This window comes from Zootoca vivipara, chromosome 1 (assembly GCF_965207765.1).
Source record: "Zootoca vivipara chromosome 1, rZooViv2.hap1.1, whole genome shotgun sequence".
Taxonomy (NCBI): Eukaryota; Metazoa; Chordata; class Lepidosauria; order Squamata; family Lacertidae; genus Zootoca; species Zootoca vivipara.
The window spans coordinates 119,129,816-119,148,884 of record NC_142582.1 but is presented as its reverse complement, the minus strand read 5'-3'; the positions used below and the strand labels follow the sequence as shown (position 1 = coordinate 119,148,884).

General features: G+C 44.1%; 1 protein-coding gene across 2 annotated transcripts in view; it reads right to left on the bottom strand.

Moving 5' to 3' along the window:
- Positions 1 to 19,069, bottom strand: part of WDR25 (WD repeat domain 25) — a 99,098-nt gene that overhangs the window by 34,579 nt on the left and 45,450 nt on the right. For both annotated transcript variants that reach the window (XM_088655509.1, XM_035105876.3), the window contains exon 3: positions 5,411 to 5,558. In XM_088655509.1, the coding sequence (XP_088511635.1) occupies positions 5,411 to 5,558 (148 nt within the window). The remainder of the gene's footprint in view (positions 1 to 5,410; positions 5,559 to 19,069) is intronic.

Below are 19,069 nucleotides of genomic sequence, written 5' to 3'. Positions count from 1 at the left end.
GGTACCTCTTGTTGCGTTTGCTTCACGTTGCGGCTTTTTGGGTTGCGAACGCTGCAAACCCGGAAGTGTATACTTCCAGGTTTTGCTGCGCGCGCACGCACACAACACTTCTGAACGCTTCATGCATGCGCAGAAGCGTTCTGCGCGCTTCGCGCATGCACAGAAGTGCTCTATCATGCTCCGCACTTGCGCAGAAGCGCTGCGGACATACAATAAATAAATAATCACCACTTGCTTGCTTGCCAGGTAGGGAACCAATAGGCAAGCAGGCAATGGCATCTACTACTACTCCTCCTCCTTCCCACCATCAAGCAAGTTGCAAGGGTGAAAAGGAAGAAGAGGAAGAGAAGAAAATGGTGGAAGAGAAAATGGTTCAGGGGGTTCTTGTCAGTGCTCCCACCAGACCACGAGGCATGGCCCTCAGCAGATGCCCGACTATGCCAAGTCCCTGATGCCAGCCAAGGCTGTCTTAAGCATATGCAGTGCCAGGGTGCAAAGATCCCCCCCCAGGTTGCCCAGTCCCAGGTGCGCAGGAGAGCAGAGCCGGCTCAGTCGCCCCCAAACTCGCGGCACAGAGCCGCCTGCAGCAGAAGAGCCTGCTGCGGCGCTCCGACCGATGGGCAGGCTCTTCCCTGGACTCAAATTTTGGCCTGGTGCCCCTGAGAAACCAGCACCCGGGTGGCCCGCACCCCTAGCGCCTATGGGTAAGATGGCCCTGATGTCAGCCCTGTAAGATGGAACCTTACTTGTCCCCAGAAAGCACAGAAGGGTTCCAAGCAAAGGGGGTACTTCAACCTTCTCCACACAAGTGCCAGAAGAGGAGAAGGACTCCATCAGTCCATGAGCCTTAAGTGCGGTGGAGGCCTGAGCAAGGAACAATTCCTCCAAGACTGCGTGAAAAAGTAATTAAGAGAGAAAAGTTTGCTCATGAAGCCGTGGATGGAAGACATCTAAGCAAAGTTAATCAAACGCTGAAATAAGCTCCGTGCTGGTGAAGAGCAATGGAGAGAAGTGAATGAACGGTTCAGTGAAATAGCGCCGTTCTAATCTGTACAGCTGGCTTCATGTTTTTCAAGTGCGAATGCACCCAATTTGGATTCCAGTAACAAGCTGGGTTGTTTTTGTTCTGCTTTTTTCTTTTACTGAAAGCGCTACTGATGTATTGGTGAGAAATGCAGAGTAACAATAAACAAGAAAAGAAAAAGGGAGGTGTTCAGAGTAAACTGGCTGTGTTGTTTGAACCTGCTTCTCTCTCTCTCTCTCTCTCTCTCTCTCTCACACACACACACACACACACACACACACCAGATGCATGATAATACACTGAAAAAATCCCAAGCTATATAAAATGTTAAATTCAGTCAAAAGCCAATGAACTGAAATGCCTGTTTAAATATAAACATTTTAATATGATGTTGAAAGCTGCTTCTTCAGGTGGGGTTTATTCTGAGCACCACTTATTCTCACCTGCCTATCTTTCAGAACCTCAGAGCAGTCTTACTTACCCAATGATTTAGAAAGCTGCCCTAGACCAGGCACCCCCAAACTTCGGCCCTCCAGATGTTTTGGACTACAATTCCCATCATCCCTGACCACTGGTCCTCTTAGCTAGGGATCATGGGAGTTGTAGGCCAAAACATCTGGAGGGCCGCAGTTTGGGGATGCCTGCCCTAGACCAAATCAGTCAGTTGGTCCACCTAGTTCAGTATTGTCAACACTGACTGGCAGCAACTCTTCCAAGGTTTCAGGCAAAAGTCGTTCCCAGCCTTATCTGAAGTTGCCTGGGATTTAACCCGGGGCATTTTCCATGCAGCGCATGTGATCTACCACTGTGCTATAGTTGTCCCTTTCCAGGCAGAATGATAATAGTTCAGTAGAGCCTTGTAGGCAAGCTTGTCCAACTTCCTCTTCTATGCAAAAATCCAAACCCAGAGCAGCCCCATGAGATGGCTGCCCAGCCTCTGCTTCAAGACCTCCCCAGCCGCCACCCCAAGTTATTGCTTCCATTGACAAACTGCTTTTACCATTAACAAGCGTCTCCTAAAGTTCAACAGAAATCTACCTTCCCATAACTTAAACCCATTAGATCTAATCCCACCCTTTAGGGCAGCAGCAAAAGAAGTCTTTATTCTCTTTAGTAAGACGGGATAGCTCAGTTGATTAGAGCATGGTGTTGATAACACCAGGGTTTCAGGTTCGATCCCTGTATAGGACAGCTGCGTATTCCTGCCTTGCAGTGGGTTGGACTAGATGGTCCTCAGAGTCCCTTCCAGCTCTACAATTCTATGATTCTATTATTTTTCTTGGCTTATCTTTCCAACCTTTAGATAGGAATGCCTATCTTATCTTTCCTGTATCAGGAAGTATCAGCCCTGTATTGGGAAGCTTTTAATGTTTCATGTTTTATTATGTTTTTGTATATGCTGGAAACCACCCAGAGTGTCTGAGGGAACCCAGTCAGGTGGGTGGGGTGCAAATATAATAATAATAATAATAATAATAATAATAATAATAATAATAATAATAATAATAATAATATATTATTTATACCCCGCCCATCTGGCTGGGTTTCCCCAGCCACTCTGGGTGGCTTCCAACAGAAAAATAAAACACAGTAATCTATTAAACATTAAAAGCCTCCCTGAACAGGGCTGCCTTCAGATGTCTTCTAAAAGTCTGGTAGTTGTTTTCCTCTTTGACATCTGTTGGGAGGGCGTTCCACAGGGCAGGCGTCACCACCGAGAAGGCCCTCTGCCTAGTTCCCTGCAACTTAGCTTCTCGCAACGAGGGAACCTCCAGAAGGCCCTCGGTGCTGGACCTCAGTGTCCGGGCAGAATGATGGGGGTGGAGACGCTCCTTCAGGTATACTGGACCGAGGCCATTTAGGGCTTTAAAGGTCAGCACCAACACTTTGAATTGTGCTCGGAAACGTACTGGGAGCCAATGTAGATCTTTCAAGACCGGTGTTATGTGGTCTTGGCGGCCGCTCCCAGTCACCAGTCTAGCTGCCACATTCTGGATTAGTTGTAGTTTCCAAGTCACCTTCAAAGGTAGCCCCACGTAGAGCGCATTGCAGTAGTCCAAGCAGGAGATAACTAGAGCATGCACCACTCTTGCTAGACAGTCTGCAGGCAGGTAGGGTCTCAGCCTGCGTACCAGATGGAGCTGATAGACAGCTGCCCTGGACACAGAATTAACCTGTGCCTCCATGGACAGCTGTTAGTCCACAATGACTCCCAGGCTGCGCACCTGGTCCTTCAGGGGCACAGTTACCCCATTCAGGACCAGGGAATCCTCCACACCTGCCCACCTCCTGTCCCCCACGAACAGTACTTCTGTCTTGTCAGGATTCAACCTCAATCTGTTAGCCACCGTCCATCCTCCAACCGCCTCCAGGCACTCACAGGGGAATAATAATAATAATAATAATAATAATAATAATAATAATAATAATAATAATGGCTTAAAAATCTGCCTAGAGCCCACCCAAGGAACTAATTCTCCACATGTGCCAATTTGCTTGTTAATTCACGAAACAACAGCCTTAAAATGACTTCATATCTTACATAATAAAGTGCATTGTGCTTCCTGAAGGACATGTACAAAAACAAATTTGTATTACACTAACAACGGAACCCACCGGGTACACTGCTCCAAGCACAGGGAACTCAGTCCATTAGCTTCAGTTACAATTGGCGTTGCACTATAATGACGGCGAGAAAGAAAATACCAGAGAAATGCGGCTGCGAGAAGGAAAATGACCCAAAGACACAATGCAGAAATGGGCTTGTCTGAAAAGAAAGTTTCGGTACATTACTCGCTTTCCCACCAAACTACAAGCAAAGCGGACCCATAAAACTCGTAAGCGGTAATATGAAAGCTTGATTAACCCGGAAATGTGAATACTCCAACGTAAGATTTAATGGATTTTACATTCGGAGTATGGAATGCCCTTGGAGCCACATCTATTAAAAACACATGCCATAACAAAACTGAAAGAATTGATTATCACTGCATACGCTGAAAAATTATGCTCAGGCTCGTTTCATGGCTGGTTTCTGAAAGAAATCAAGAGAAATTCCTACCCTTTTTTAAACTCAAACATCTACACACAGCCCTGTAATATAAAGGTACTATGAGGGGGGCACATAATATTAACATGGCTTACTAGCCATCCTTTAAGTTTGGATTGCCACCATGCCCCCTGGACAGTTAAGCCCAATCAAAGGCGACTATGGGCTGCGGCGTTCATCTCACTTTCAGGCCGAGGGAGCCAGCGTTTGTCCACAGACAGCTTTCCAGGTCATGAGTAAACCACTTATGTCGCAATGGGAACACTGTGACAGAAACCTGAGCGCACAGAAACGCTGTTTACCTTCCCGCCGCAGCAGTACCTATTTATCTACTTGCGCACAGGAGTGCTTTTGAACTGCTAGGAGCAGGGACAGAGCAACTCCAGCATTAATGTAACGTTCAAGCTTGCATGGGAGGAATTAGTTTAAAAACCACTGGAAGTAACTAAACAAACAAACAACGGACAGTTAGAAAAGGCCTCCTAGAAAAACAGATTGATGAAGTAATTAAACGCTTACATGGCCGTCCTTAACAGTCTTGTTTGGAAGCAAGACCTATTGATTTCAGTACAATTTAGGGCCAAACTAGACACAGCAGTAAATGTGTCTTAGCATCCAATATGCAGGGTTCTTATTTTAGGGGGTGGGGGTGGGAATGCAGATTGCAGCAGCTGAGGCGGGGTGGGGGCCTGATAATTAAAAGAATTAAAGCATGTGGAGAGGGAATTTAACTCTTTCCTCTCTTGCTAATGTCACAAAGAAAATTCGTCTTCTGAAGCTGGAATTTGCTCTGAAGGCAGAGGACACTCACTAGTGCTTAAGGGAGATTACCTCCCAATGCAGAGGAGGGATTTTTTTTTTAACCAAGCACTGAAGAAAATGGTGAAATCTCCCTTCCATAACTGTTCTGATCCAATTAATTATCATTTCACCTTTGCCCCCCCCCCGCCGCCGCCGCCAATAAAAAGCTGGTTCAATTTGCATTTTTTAAAAGCTGCATGTTAAATGCAAATACTGTATGCATTTACTGCCATGTGTAGCTTGGCCCTTTTCCCCATGTTTATTTACTTATTCATTCAAAAAAATTACTCACCGCTTGATTTTAAAAAAACCTGAAAGCAATTTATAGAAGATAAAACAGTAAAATCAAGAAAGGTTTGTGACCCTACCGGTACTTTAAAACAGACAAAAGTTAAAATACTAAAACTGAAATTAACTAAATTTTCTCAGGACCTGAATACCTTTTAAAATAACATTTTAAGCCCCACAATATTCCATGTAGTATGAAAATAGGCTTTCATGTGCAAGCCAAAACACATACCTATATTAATATTTACCTGTTTCTATATCAGTTAAATGAAGCATAGAATCAAACCCTCCGCTGAGAACACCTCTCCCACAGGGGGTCCACTGGGCAGCTCGAACGGCACAGGTGTGGCAAAGGTATGTTTTCAAGCAACGGCCCTGATCCACAGCATCCCAAACCTAAAAGGGAAATATAATGAACTTTAAAAATGATGAGCTGACCAACTGCAGCTAGGGCCAACAGGGAATAGCAGTGGCTTCTGATCGGTCACTTTAAAAGCTCCTTGAGAGTATCATTAGGAAGCAACACTTTTGCAAGTTGGAATGCAAATGCCTAAAATGAAGAAGCTGCTCGGAAGTGAAGCAAGCTACATTGGTTGTATTTGTAACGGGAAGTGGGAAATGGCCTCCGCACACCATTCAAGATGGAACGTTATTCAGAGCCATAGAATAAGCTGGCAACCAGGAGGGCACAGGGCTATTCTGCAGAAGGAAGTCTATCAACAACAGCAGCAACAAAATCACAGAATCATAGATTTGGAAGGGGCAGCAAGGGTCATCTGTGCCAACCCCCTGCAATGCAGGAATGAAGGTGCCGGATGAGTCTCTGTGAGGAGGAAATTCTATACAGACAAGATCCTCTCCTGGGCTACAACTGCACAAAACATATGAGGATGACAAAGCTGGATGTAGTTCCTATCTGGAGGACATACATAAAAGGGGTAGATAACCACATTCAATTAGCACTAGGAACAGGTCTTAGAGTCATAGCATTGTAGAGTTGTAAGGGACCCCGGGAGGTCATCTCATCCAACCCCCTGCAATACAGAAATCTCAGCTAAAGCATCCATGACAGGTGGCCTTCCAGCCTCTGCTGGAGGGAGACCACTCCGCTGTCGAACAGCTCTTACTGTCAGAAAGCTTTTCCTGGTGTAGACCAGGGTTCCAATCCCCACTCAGCAACAAAGCTCACTGGATGACCCTGGACCACTCGCTGTCTCTTCACCTAACCTCCCTCACTGGGTTGTTGTGAGGATAAAATAAGGAGGAGAACTATGTACGCCACCCTGGCCTCCTTGTTGCAAAGGTGGCATATACAGTCACACCTCAACATCCGAACGCTTCGACTTCCGAAGGTTTCAACTTCTGAAGTTTGACAACCCCGGAAGTCTTTTCGCCGCGCACGCCCGGCGCGCACGGTCAGCGCATGCGCAGAAGCGGCGCTTCGGCATCCGAAAACCTCAACTTACTAAGACAACCACGGAACGGATCGTCTTCGTAAGTCAAGGTACCACTGTAAATATAAAAATAAATACATGAGAACATACACACTGTGACACACAGATGCACATTTTGACAGAACTCCGGCTTAGATCCTAACTAAGGTTCCAGTGAGAGCCAGTGTGGTGTAGTGGTTAAGAGCGGTAGACTCGTAATCTGGGGAACCGGGTTCGTGTCTCCACTCCTCCACATGCAGCTGCTGGGTGACCTTGGGCTAGTCACACGTCTCTGAAGTCTCTCAGCCTCACTCACCTCACAGGGTGTTTGTTGTGGGGGAGGAGGGGAAAGGAGATTGTTAGCCGCTTTGAGACTCCTTCGGGTAGTGATAAAGCGGGATATCAAATCCAAACTCTTCCACTGGTGGCTGCATCCCATGGATGTAATTCCACAAACCAGACCAGCAGAAGGGGGGCATTTTTCACTCCTCTCCCCTTCCTCCTTTGCCCCCTTGAAAATCTGTTCCAGGGTGTTGGGGGAAGCTCTTGAGGATACTGAGGGGCAATGTGGGGGTCTGCATGGGGAAGGGTGGGTCAGCGAAAAATGCCTCCACCGGACCCCAGGTTCCTCCGTGTACAAAAGAAGCCCTTCATTCATGGAGCGCTAGTTAGGATCCCAGCCACTATATTATTAGCGGTGTCCCCATTCCCCATCAATCCCAGACACTTCAGAAGGATTAGGTGGCAAAGCATGTCAAATGCTGAGATTGAAAAGATTGAAAACGGTTACATGCCCTCTGTCCATCTCTAGATGCAGATCGCCAAAGAGGTAAAGCAATGCCGTTTCTGTACTGACATGCCCAGATGGCATGTTCCAGGAAGTCTATCTCACACTGGAATTCATTAAGCAGTCACACCACAGCCAACTTATTCAACTTGCTTTTTTTAAATAAAAAAAATTAAAAGAGGGAGTGGTTAATTTGAGACCAACCTGCAATTATTCAAATATTTCAGGTCCGGGGGAAATTCTTCAGAAATGAATGAAATAGCATTTCCTTCAGCACTTCAGGAAGCAGCCCATCATCCAGAACCAGTGTAGAGCAGGGTTCACCAATATGGTGCCCTCCATATAAGTTCTGAAGAGCACACATAACCTGAACTAGGCGGGTTTCACTGGTCACAAGGGGCAAGAGTCAAGGGAATCCAAATAATTGGCCTCGGGCCTCCAAGCACCTTGTCTTCTTCCTTGGGCAACAGCAGTTTAAACTTGTATTTCAAATTTGGACAGGCTAAGTGCTCCAAACATCTCATCTAGACTAGCTTGCAAGACTGCATTTAAAGTAAAAGGAGAGAACCTTGCATTCTGAAACTATATTAAAGGCAATAAATTAGTGTGTGGCAGGCACAATTTCCTGAAAATTTCCTGAAAACGCTGGAACTGATCATGAAAGATTTCTGTTGCTACATTTATCATCCTCAGCTAGTTCAAGAAACAATCTTATCACTTATCAGCCATCTATACTTTCTATTTCATCTCCACAAAAGCAATGCAGCTTTAGTAGTTGCCTGGTGCCATTACTATTAAATAACTTTGCTATGGAATTATGACGGTGACTCTGTGGACTGAAATTGGAAGATTCTACATATTCACACATAGCAAGGCATTAGTTTTGTATATATAAGGCAATCGGTGAACCCAGCAGAGTTTTTTAGAGGACATCTTTTAGTTATAGGGTGCCCCTCGCTCCTAAACCACATACCTATTTGGTTTAAATCTGAGCCTAGCTTTACTTTAGTGAAAATCAAAGTTCAGATGGTCACAGTCAGTCTGCGTAAGTCTGAATCCAAGTGGTTAGTTTGTAAACCACAGTGTTCAAGAGTTAAGACAGGCTCCCATGAAGTGAATTGCTTTTGGAAGCATATAGGAAGGCTGGAGGAAACAGAGCTTTGCAAATTTCAATATGAACTGACTTGATTTGCACATTCCACAATGGTGCTGCCCATCGGATATCAGCAAATGTTGCAGTGTAGTTCTCAGCTCAAAAAAAGTAGGAATATGTTTTAAAATGCATACTTTGAGATAAAATATGTTTAGAAATGCATGCTTTGATAAAATACATTTATAAATGCCTATTTTAATTTTTATAAGAAATACTTTGAAAACCTTCATACATATTTTTTTTATAAACTGCAAATGAATGTGGAAAGGGAATGGAACAGAATTATGAATGAACACATGCAGAAGTGACACAGAACACAAATAGACTAATCCATCCATCCTTAGATGTTCATTGACCATTGGCCATTTTGGCTGTGGTTGGTGGAAGTCTGGGAAAATCTGTAGAGCCACAGGTTCCCCCTCTCTGGCTAGTTCATATAAGAAAACAATAACAAACCATTGTAATAAAGGTCGGAAATAATAAGAGATTTAATTTCCACAACATTTGAATAGACGGTGGGAATTACAACTTGTAATTATACTTTGGGTTTCAGGATAATCAAGATATCCCATTAATCAAAAGCTATCAGCTTTATAGTCATTATTTTTAGCACATTTTAATAACAAATATATCTTCAAAGTTTATCAGAACAGTAATACCCAGCTAACATGCTAATGGGTCTCTTTACGAGACATTATGTTGATTTACTGTTTTGTATTAAAAGCGTAATGCTAATATCCCATGGCAATAAAAACGTTGGATTAACATGCAGGATTACTATCTTCTACTTGTTTTTTGATCACTTTTTGGCTATTTAGCTTTCAAGCTGCATAGGACAATTGGTTTTTCAGGTCACCTTAAACTTATTATCAGAGTTAGCAGACCTAATAAATTAGTGTTTAAATTCCTGAATTGGGGAGAACCAGCGTACACCAGCTTGCTAGCTGGGATGAGGAAAGTTGTAGTCACTCTAAAACATCTGAAAGGAATGGGGTGTTAAGAAAAGTATAACTACAGGTGTCTTGTGACTGTCTTATCTGAGTTGCTGGGCAAACTAGCATGTAGCATTGGGTAGACAAGGCTCAAGTTACAGTATCCATTGTTGGGAAGTACAGGAGAATCTTTTGGAGATGTGGATATTGTTGGAACAATCTTGTGAAAGTGTGGAAGACTTTGCAAAGAGCTTATCTGAGAGAAGTTGGACAAGCTGCAAGACTTCAGGATTGAGAGAATTCTAGCAGTTGCAGTACTTTGTTAGCAACTGGGTTTTGCGCTTGCTGTGTAGACTTTGTCCCAGCGTGAATTTTATGAGCTGGAACCCTCTCTGGGCTCAGAGAGTGAAGACGTCTTGCAGCAACGGTAGTGTGTGTCTATAGTGTGTGTGTATGCCAAGTAAAAGCTATCTCTGCTGCACAGTTTTTTCCTGTGGTGAACTTAAGCGCTTGACTGAACTTCTGTGGCACGTACACAACACTCAACATAGGGTTGGGAGAGGCTGTCATGGACAAACATATCATATAACCCAAACACCAAAGTGTATTGGCCAAGAGCAATTTTCCAGTAGCTTGGGGGTGTGCGGATAACCATAGAAGTTGGTGCTCATCAAATCTCTGAATGTCTGGATCATGCCTTATTGTTGATCACACATGTGTATGTGGGAATGCCAAGAGGGTATGTGCTGAGCAGGAAACGGCATGAACCAGACCCTGACTGCATGCAGTCTCACTGAATCAACACAACTTCAACTGGGCTCCCCATGGTGCAACTTAATTCTTTCTTAAGACACAAAAATCATTCCTTGACATGGCAACTGATGGGCCTTTGCTCTATTTCTGTGCCTTCAAAAAGATGCTCTATTGAGCAATCAGGTATTGCAAAGTCTTTGAGAATAGATTCAAGGCAAGTCATGCTGTCAATATAGTTTATTTTGCCCTATTTGTGGAGAAGTGTTAAAAAATGCTGTTGGAAATAACTCTTCAGAAAGACTTGATGATCCTGTCACATTTTACTAGACTAATAAAGAGTAAATCATACCAAGGTGGAATCTGGAAAAGGGGAGTTTTTGAGAGAGCTGATGGTTGAGTAAAGTTGAAAAGACAGGCTGTAAATTACTTAGAAGATATTTGGTGTACTTAAACGATTAACTATAAAAAGGCAATTTTCACAAGTGTGTGTGTGTGTGTGTGTGTGTGTGTGTGTGTGTGTGTGTAAGAGTAAGAGAGGAGAGAGGCTGTGCTGCACACTTTTCTCTGTTCTTTCAAAGCAGACAAACAAATATCCCATTAAAGACTGACCATATAAGAAAGTCACAAAATTCGGTATTTTACACCCAGCACCCCAACTTGTAAGCAGGTGGTGTTTTTTTCCTAATGAGATACCAAGACTGCATGAGATATTATCTACAGAGCACATAAGATTTGTTCAGACCATGCTCATTTTCTCACTCCTCAAGACCTAATGGGTTCTCCTCTGCCAAGGGATGGGCTCTACTACCTGTCAGAAGGCCCAATCCTGCTTATGCATCATCTGCCTGCTCTGATAGCTCTCTCTGCACACCAAACCTCTCCTCTTCACTCAGCTGCCTTCCTCTCTTTCTCGAAGCCAGTGAGCCGGTGCCACTGACACAGGAGGAGGATATAATTTTGTAGGAGCATAAGAAGTTACCATATACAGAGTCAGGCCACTGGTACAACTAGCTCAGTACTGTCTGCACTGACTGGCAGTGGCTCCCCAGGGTTTCCGGCTCCACCTGGAGATGCCGATGACTGAACCTTCTGCATGCAGAGCAGATGCTGGTTGAGCTGGCTGGCTTTCACAGCACTGTTTGTCTCTGGGCCCCAAGAGACAAGGCTTTACACTGCCCACCCACAAGCTGGTGCCCTCCAGATATTGTTGGACCACAACTCCCATCACCCCTGAATGTTGGCCAGGCTGGCTGGGGCATCCAGAGGGCCCCAGGTTGCAGAAGTCTCGTTTACCATAATTGGTCTGACACCAGTATATTTACTCCATACTCTTAAGAGTATGTTGGCCCTGTGTTGGCCTCAGAGGCAACTGAGCAATAAAAGGCAAGTTCTCTTTTTCTTCAGCCTTAAAGGTAATCAATGGTGTTCGCGATTGTCAAAGAGATTAGATGAAACAGACCCTTCGAAAGCCAATTATAATGATAAAGGGTATGTAGCAAAAGATATACAGAAGGGCAATCTGCTGATCGGCAAAGGGATGCCAAGAGGCCAGCGTGGTGCTCAGGGTCAGAGTCCAAACAAGATTCACACTTGCCAAGAAACTACACCAGAGGTTCCTGGTGTCGGATAATGACTGGCACAGGCTGGAACACATGCAAGACTGCATCTGATATGAAACTGGTGCAGTAGTTATGGCATCAGCAATAGGAATGGGAAGACCCGGGTTCAAATTCTTATTCAGACATGAAGCTTCACTGAACTACCATGGGCTCCACACAGCCTACCACAGAAAGCAGCAGTGAGGATAAAATGTGAGAGAACCATGTACACTACCTTGAGCTCCTTGGAGGAAAGGCAGGATGTAAAGGCAATTACTGGATGTGTTCTAGTTTCTTGAGACACATCAGAGATTGCCACCACTTGTCATCATCCCCCCAGCCCCACTGTTGCCCATTTGTATTTCCAGCACCTGCAAGCTCATATGCTATTTAAAACCAAAGGGTGCCTGATGTAAGCGGATCCAGCCACCTATCACCAATTAGTAATGCGGCAGATTTGCCCTGCTAACTGCCCCCTATTAAATATAGCGCACAATCCTCATTGTCCACCAATTAATAGGAAGTTTTGCAAATTTACCACAGGATGTCAAGTTGTGCGAGGGAAAATTTAATGATTTAGAGTCCCCGGTAGGAGTTGATCAAACAAACAAGAAAAGTGTATTCAGCAAAGAGAAGTTAACTTGTTACCGTACTAAAGGTAAAGGGACCCCTGACCGTTAGGTCCAGTTGCGGACGACTCTGGGGTTGCGGCGCTCATCTCGCTTTATTGGACGAGGGAGCCGGAGTACAGTGCCACCCGTGTCCCTTTTACCTTACCTGTTACCAAATCAGCTGGTTCATGCAGACAAATTGTGCTTTACCAATGCTTTACAGGTTTGCACCAATGCTAACCTGTGCCAGTGGACAAGATTTTGAAGTAGCAGCACCAGGTTGGAAGGTTTAAAGAAGGCTGTTATAAATTCTGTTACGCACCAATGCATCAAATTTAGGTCAGTTTGGGAACTTTCCAACCTGGCGTCAAAGCTCAAACTTTGCTAGCCTAGACTTGCTGTTTAGTCATGATATACAAGACAAGGCTGCTCTCATCCCTCCCCTTCCAGTATCCATGGCGATTGCCTTCTGGGCTCATTTCAAATTTGTGATGATGACCTATAGAGCTCTTTAAACACCCGGCATCCCTAAGAGATGGCCTCAATCTTTATACTGTAGCACAGTCTTTAAGATTGGCTAGGGATGCTTCCCCATGAGTTCCAACCAAGTCAGAACCTGTGTGACTTTCAGAAGAAGCACAAGGCTGAAAATGAATAATTAGGACAATCAGCACATTGTCAAGCTAAGGGTACCCTTCCAATTAAGTACATACCGTAAATTGCAGGTGTTTTCATAGGTGTGGTTGTTTTGTTTGTTATTATGTTATGCATTTTTTTGTTTTTATATTGTAAACCACCCTGTGATCCTCTGATGAAGGGGTAGTATAGAAATATAATAATGATAATTGTTATGTACTAAGCTTGGATCCTAGAACAATAGGCAAGTAGGATCCTAGAATGCAGCAACTGATTGGCTTGCAGGAGAAGACCAATCAGGCTCCAGGAAGAAGTTAATCAGCCTATTAGGCTAGTAGGATCGTAGAATGCAACAACTGATTGGCCTGCAGGAAAAGACCAATCAGGCTCCAGGAGGGAAGCAGAATCAGCCAATCAGATGGGACTCATTGTGTAAATAATGTATATAAAAGCCTGAGGTTTGGGGGGGATTTCATTCACTGTTTTACAAGCTGCAATAAAGAGCATGAAGTCACTACAGGACTCTGAGTATATTTTAATAATAATTAATAATAATAATAATAATAACCGTGCTTGGAGTTCTTTGGCTGCAATATCCTTTTTTTCAAAAATGCTCCCACCGCAAAATGATTCTGGACAAAGCCATACTTACAGAGTCTGTAGATTTATTGTGTTTGGCGTTACCTTGGTATTTCTTCTGAAAGCAATCCATTGCGCTTTGTTAACAGGTAACACAGCTTTCAGTTTGAGGAAGGCCAAACTTAACAAATACTTATATGTACCAGCTGAAACCTAATCTATATTAGAAATCTCTATATAAGATTTCAGTCTTTTCTCTGTAATGTTGCCCACTGTCTAGATGTCTGAAACGGGGGATGGGAGGGGTGGATAACTGAAGCTGAATGTTCTGTGCTTCAGTTGAGACAAACAAATGTTATATGTGTGTGTGTGTGTGTGGTGCCATTGGTGCATTATGATGTGGTAATGATTTTTAGTGGCAGAAAGACCGCTGGCTCTGTACACTTGAAGTTGATTTGTGCTTTCAATTTAAGTTTGCTGAGGGATTTTTTTCTCTTTGTTGAGTTTCAGGTTAGGTTAAGACTGATGAATTATTGGATACTTTAGTTTCCCCGAACAGATGGCCAACAGCAAGCATTTTAAGTTTAGTAGTTATATTAATTAAAGCTTCACTACGAACATTGCGGTTGTCGCATGAATCAGGAAATATGGTTTGTCCTGTACTGGAGATCCTTATGAAATCCTTGTTTGTTTGGTGTTTTGACTTAAAGATGTAGAGCCTTTTTGCTCATGAAGTTTTAGATGAATGAATTCCTTCCCTTTAAAGAGCAACACAGCATTTTTGGGATTTGGATAAACCGCTTTATACTGCTGAATTAAATAGGGCTTCTGAACAAGTGTGGTTCAGAGCATAGCTGCCAAGTCTCCCGTATTCCCCGGGAAACCCCCGTTTTTCTAGCTGTCCCCAGCCGAAGAAACGGATTTTTTTTTGCTTTTCCCCGGTTTATTCTGGCGCGGTGGCCATTTTGGAACTGGGCGGAGCATGCTCAGAAGCGACTTTTGATGCTGCTCTGCCCAGTTCCAAAATGGCTGCAGCACGACTTCTGGTGCAGCGGCCATTTTGGAACTGGGCACAGCAGCATCAAAAGTCACTTCTGAGCATGCTCTGCCCAGTTCCAAAATGGCGGCAGCGCTACTTCTGGTATGCTACTTCCAGTCCGGTCCCTTATTTTTCAGAGAGGAACTTGGCAGGTATGGGTTCAGAGTGGTTTAATCAGTCAGCCAATTAGAGACCTCGGTGATCCTTGAACACTTGGAGGTTGGGGGTGGGGCCAGTGGGTGCAGCCCCAACCACCCATTCCTATGTTTGTTTACACCCAAATAAAATCTGAAGATTTTACTTCCTGATGCGCGAGCTTAAAAAGCAAGAGGAAAGAAAGAAAGAAAGAAAGAAAGAAAGAAAGAAAGAAAGAAAGAAAGAAAGAAAGAAAACTAGGATTTTCCCTTGTCTCCTTCTATTATTATGTATTAAACCCCTGATTTCCATGCTTTATTGCTTGATGTAGTTCCCACATTTTCTTTCCGCAGGGTTTACTTTTGAATCCAATACTGGCGATCTTGAAGTCTTGCCAGAACAGAAGTGTTGGGAATTGCGAAAAGCGTAAATTAAGTAAGCTGCCTGCATTGCCTAGAGCCTACAAATCTTGTTGGTGTAAAACCAAAGGTGGGGGAGCTGCTGTACTGTGGGATAGATGCACCCCAAGAGCACCCCCTCCACATCCCACCCTTCCTCCACTGCAGCTCGGCTTGGAAAGAAAAAAAGCATTCTGTTTGAGGTAACCGAAGGCTTTTCTCAAGCCTGAAGGCAGCCTGGGATGTGTTGGGCAGAGGGGAGAATTATTACATTTGGAGAGGGAAGGGTTAACCTAATAGCTGTTGTGGGGGTTGGACTGTCTGTGTTTATCTGGATCATGTCCCTCTGTAGGTCTGCGTAGATAGGCAGATAGGTAGATAAACAGATAAATAGGTTAGAGATAGATAGATAGACGGATAGATAGATGTTCAGCCCGGACATTGAGATCCAGTGCCGAGGGCCTTCTGGCGGTTCCTTCATTGCGAGAAGTGAGGTTACAGGGAACCAGGCAGAGGGGCTTCTTGGTAGTGGTGCCCGCCCTGAGGAACGCCCTCCCACCAGATGTCAAGGAAATAAGCAGCTATCCTATTTTTAAAAGACAACTGAAAGCAGCCCTGTTTAGGGAGGTTTTTAATATTTAATGCTGTATTGTTTTTAACACTCAATTGGGAGCCACCCAGAGTGGCTGGGGAAACTCAGCCAGATGGGTGGGGTATAAATAATAAATTATTATTATAGATGGGAAGCTTTACCAAGAGATCTGGGTAAAAAGTCAGATCCAGTAGAATTAATTTGAGCCTTGAAAAGCTGAAAGAGGAAGTGGGAAAGAGTGTCACGCTTCTAGCTTTCTCCTTTAGCTTCATATGTGCTTTTCATGACCAAGGGGGCAGGGAGTGGAGAGAGCTTGAAGTCTTTGTGGGCACCAGGGGAAGACCTCAGGGGCACCATTGCACTCACGGGCAGCGCCTTGGTGACCCCTGGACTACATTTAGAGGTGACTTATCCATTAAGCCCAAATTGGTTCAGCTGAGCAAAAAAACTACTGTATGCAGAAAATAAACATCACAAGATTGCATTGTGAGTACTTCATTAAAAACGACTACTACTCTCTTTTCTTTATGCTTGCTTCCGCGGCAGCCTCACACTCTCCAGTGCTGGGAAAATAGGGAGATGCTTGTAGCACCCCTATTCTCACCACAACGAAAAGCACCTGAGCTTGTTCTCTACCTTGCTACTGCACATTCCTGAAGGTTTCTTTCCTTGCCCCCCCCCCACTGACCACTTGCATTCGTTTATCCTGCCTAAATATCATAACGATTTAGAGTATAAGAGAGTGTTTGTTGTTTGGGGTTACAGTCATACCTCAGGTTATGTATGCTTCGGGTTGCGTACTTTCGGGTTACGAACGCGACGGACCCGGAAGTGTTTACTTCCGGGTTCTCCACACATGCAAGCACAGAAGCGTTCTGCGCAGTTCCCGCATGCGCAGAAGTGCGATATAGTGCTTTTGTGCATGTTCAGGTTACGTACTTTTCGGGTTACGAACGGCACCCTGGAACGGATCAGGTACGTAACCGGAGGTACCACTGTAAATATATTGCTGTATAGTATGTTTACAGTAGTTTGTAGGGTGTGAAATGGAAGTTTGCGCGGTGCCCTAGTGTTTGTGCGCAAGCATGCAGATGATTTAAAATAGATCGCCAACGTGGTGCCCACAGGTGCACATGAGCTCTCAGAGCTGCTTTCCTTGGCCCCTGCGGGCTTCCACCCCCTTCCCTCCACTGAAAGAGGCCATCTTTAGCCAATAGACTTCCCCCCAAGCCTAGTTGTGATGTAGGATGTCAAAGAGATGTCAAAGAGAAAAACAACTACCAGACTTTTAGAAGACACCTGAAGGCAGCCCTGTTTAGGGAAGCTTTTAATGTTTGACGGACTATTGTATTTTAATATTCTGTTGGAAGCCACCCAGAGTGTCTGGGGAAACCCAGCCAGATGGGTGGGGTATAAATATATTACTACTACTACTACTACTACTACTACCGGTACTACTACTAGTACTACTAGACTATTTTGGGCAAGCTACAGTTGGGGATAGGAAAGTTGTGGTGCTCACAACAGTTTCTCAATTTTTCAGCTTTTCAAATATGCTCACAGGTCCCGAAAGGTTAGCAATGTGAATCTGAGATCTCTAATCCCTGCAGTACAAATAAGGCTGCTTTCCTAAATTTCACTTGTTCAGAAGTTTTGGCTTCAAAGTTCTAGTTACAAAAGTCATACATTCCCATCTCAAGAATGAGCACCTTCCATATTTCCTTTAAGCTGCTCTGTTGGAGTTTCTTTATTCGCTAACATTTTAGTATATCCAGTTTTGATCATAGAAATATCCCACTAACTTGTTTTTTTTGTCTATGGGCCATTGAATTATGCCACTATAATATCCTGTATGTGCTTTGCTTTTAACTGATTTGACCCATTTAATGTTCTTCACTGCATGGATAAAATTGAGTTCATGGAGTTTTTTCCTTTTCCTTTTTTAACTCTCTTAAGCCTTTCACAGCACACTGTGAGGGAAGCAACAGTGCCATTTCGCTAACCGCAGACTTCTGAAATAAAGTGCATTATTGTTGCCTGAAAATAAAAACTATTGAAAAAGTAAACCACTGTTTGCAATTGCAAATGTTAACTGTTTCTTTTCCTCTAAAAACGATCATTCAGTTGGCAGCTTGAAATGCATATATTTTAAGCTGTTAACTTTATCCAGTCTGGTTTTTCAGAGAATAAAAAGGCAAGCCCAAGGTGTTTTTTTAAAGTAGCAAAAAACTAGTCTTGAAATGTTTTTTTACACAACTTTGGAATTCTAGGCAGTATTGTATAATGTGGCAAGGTTTATTCTGTGATTAATAGCTTGTGGCTTTTCAGGGAGAGCTAAAACACAACCCCTGGTCTGGACTACACACAAAGTCTACACACATGGCTTAGCTCAGTGCAGCAATACAGTGACAGAAGATGCTTTGATCTCTCCAGGAGCTCAGACATTTGCTCGTTGCCACTGTGCCATGGGCTAAGTGTTACTTGTGAACAAGGTCATTGTGTAGATGAAAACAGTGTATGCATGCAAATATTGCAGTAGAGCAGCACATCCAACTCACAAGAGAATGCGATCTACTCCTAGTATAAAAGAAAAGGCAGTGATCTACCAATTGTCATTGGAGGGAGAAGGAATGTGCTTTTTTTTTCGGGGGTGGGGGGTTCCTAAAGTTGTTGAGCTTTTTTTTAGGGGGAAGTGCCAAGAGTGCTTTTTTTGGAGCGGAAACCCTTAAGTTGATGAGCTTTTTTGGGGGGGAGGGAATTTCTTCAGTTGGTGAGCTTTTTGGGGGGTGAGGGGTGTCAAAAAATCCCACCAATCTCCTGAAAGTACAGCGCTGACAATTACACACAGCGCTAAAGCAAACATTGCTTCCGCTTCACACCTTGACCAGCGCTCAATGCTACTGTGCAGCCGGCGGAAGAAACTAGGGGGGCGGGGGGGGGTCGACATTACAGTACTTTCCAAAGAACGACCGCGATCGACCAAGATCACCTGTCAACTGCGGTCAACCGGTTGGACATGTCTGCAGTAGAGTATATAATGAATCCTATCCTATCCTTTCTGCCTCCTTCATTATCATGTATATTTTTCAGACCTGCAGCCACACAAAATTCAAGAGATTTCTACAGATGTGCCCTCATGCGTATCCTTCCAGGTGAGCAAGAGGCATTTTCAGGGTTTCCAGCCAGGCAAAAGGGCACAACGAAGAGCTCAGTGCCCTGGGGAGTGAGGGCCAGAGAGGGGGAACTGGACGGCCATGTTTG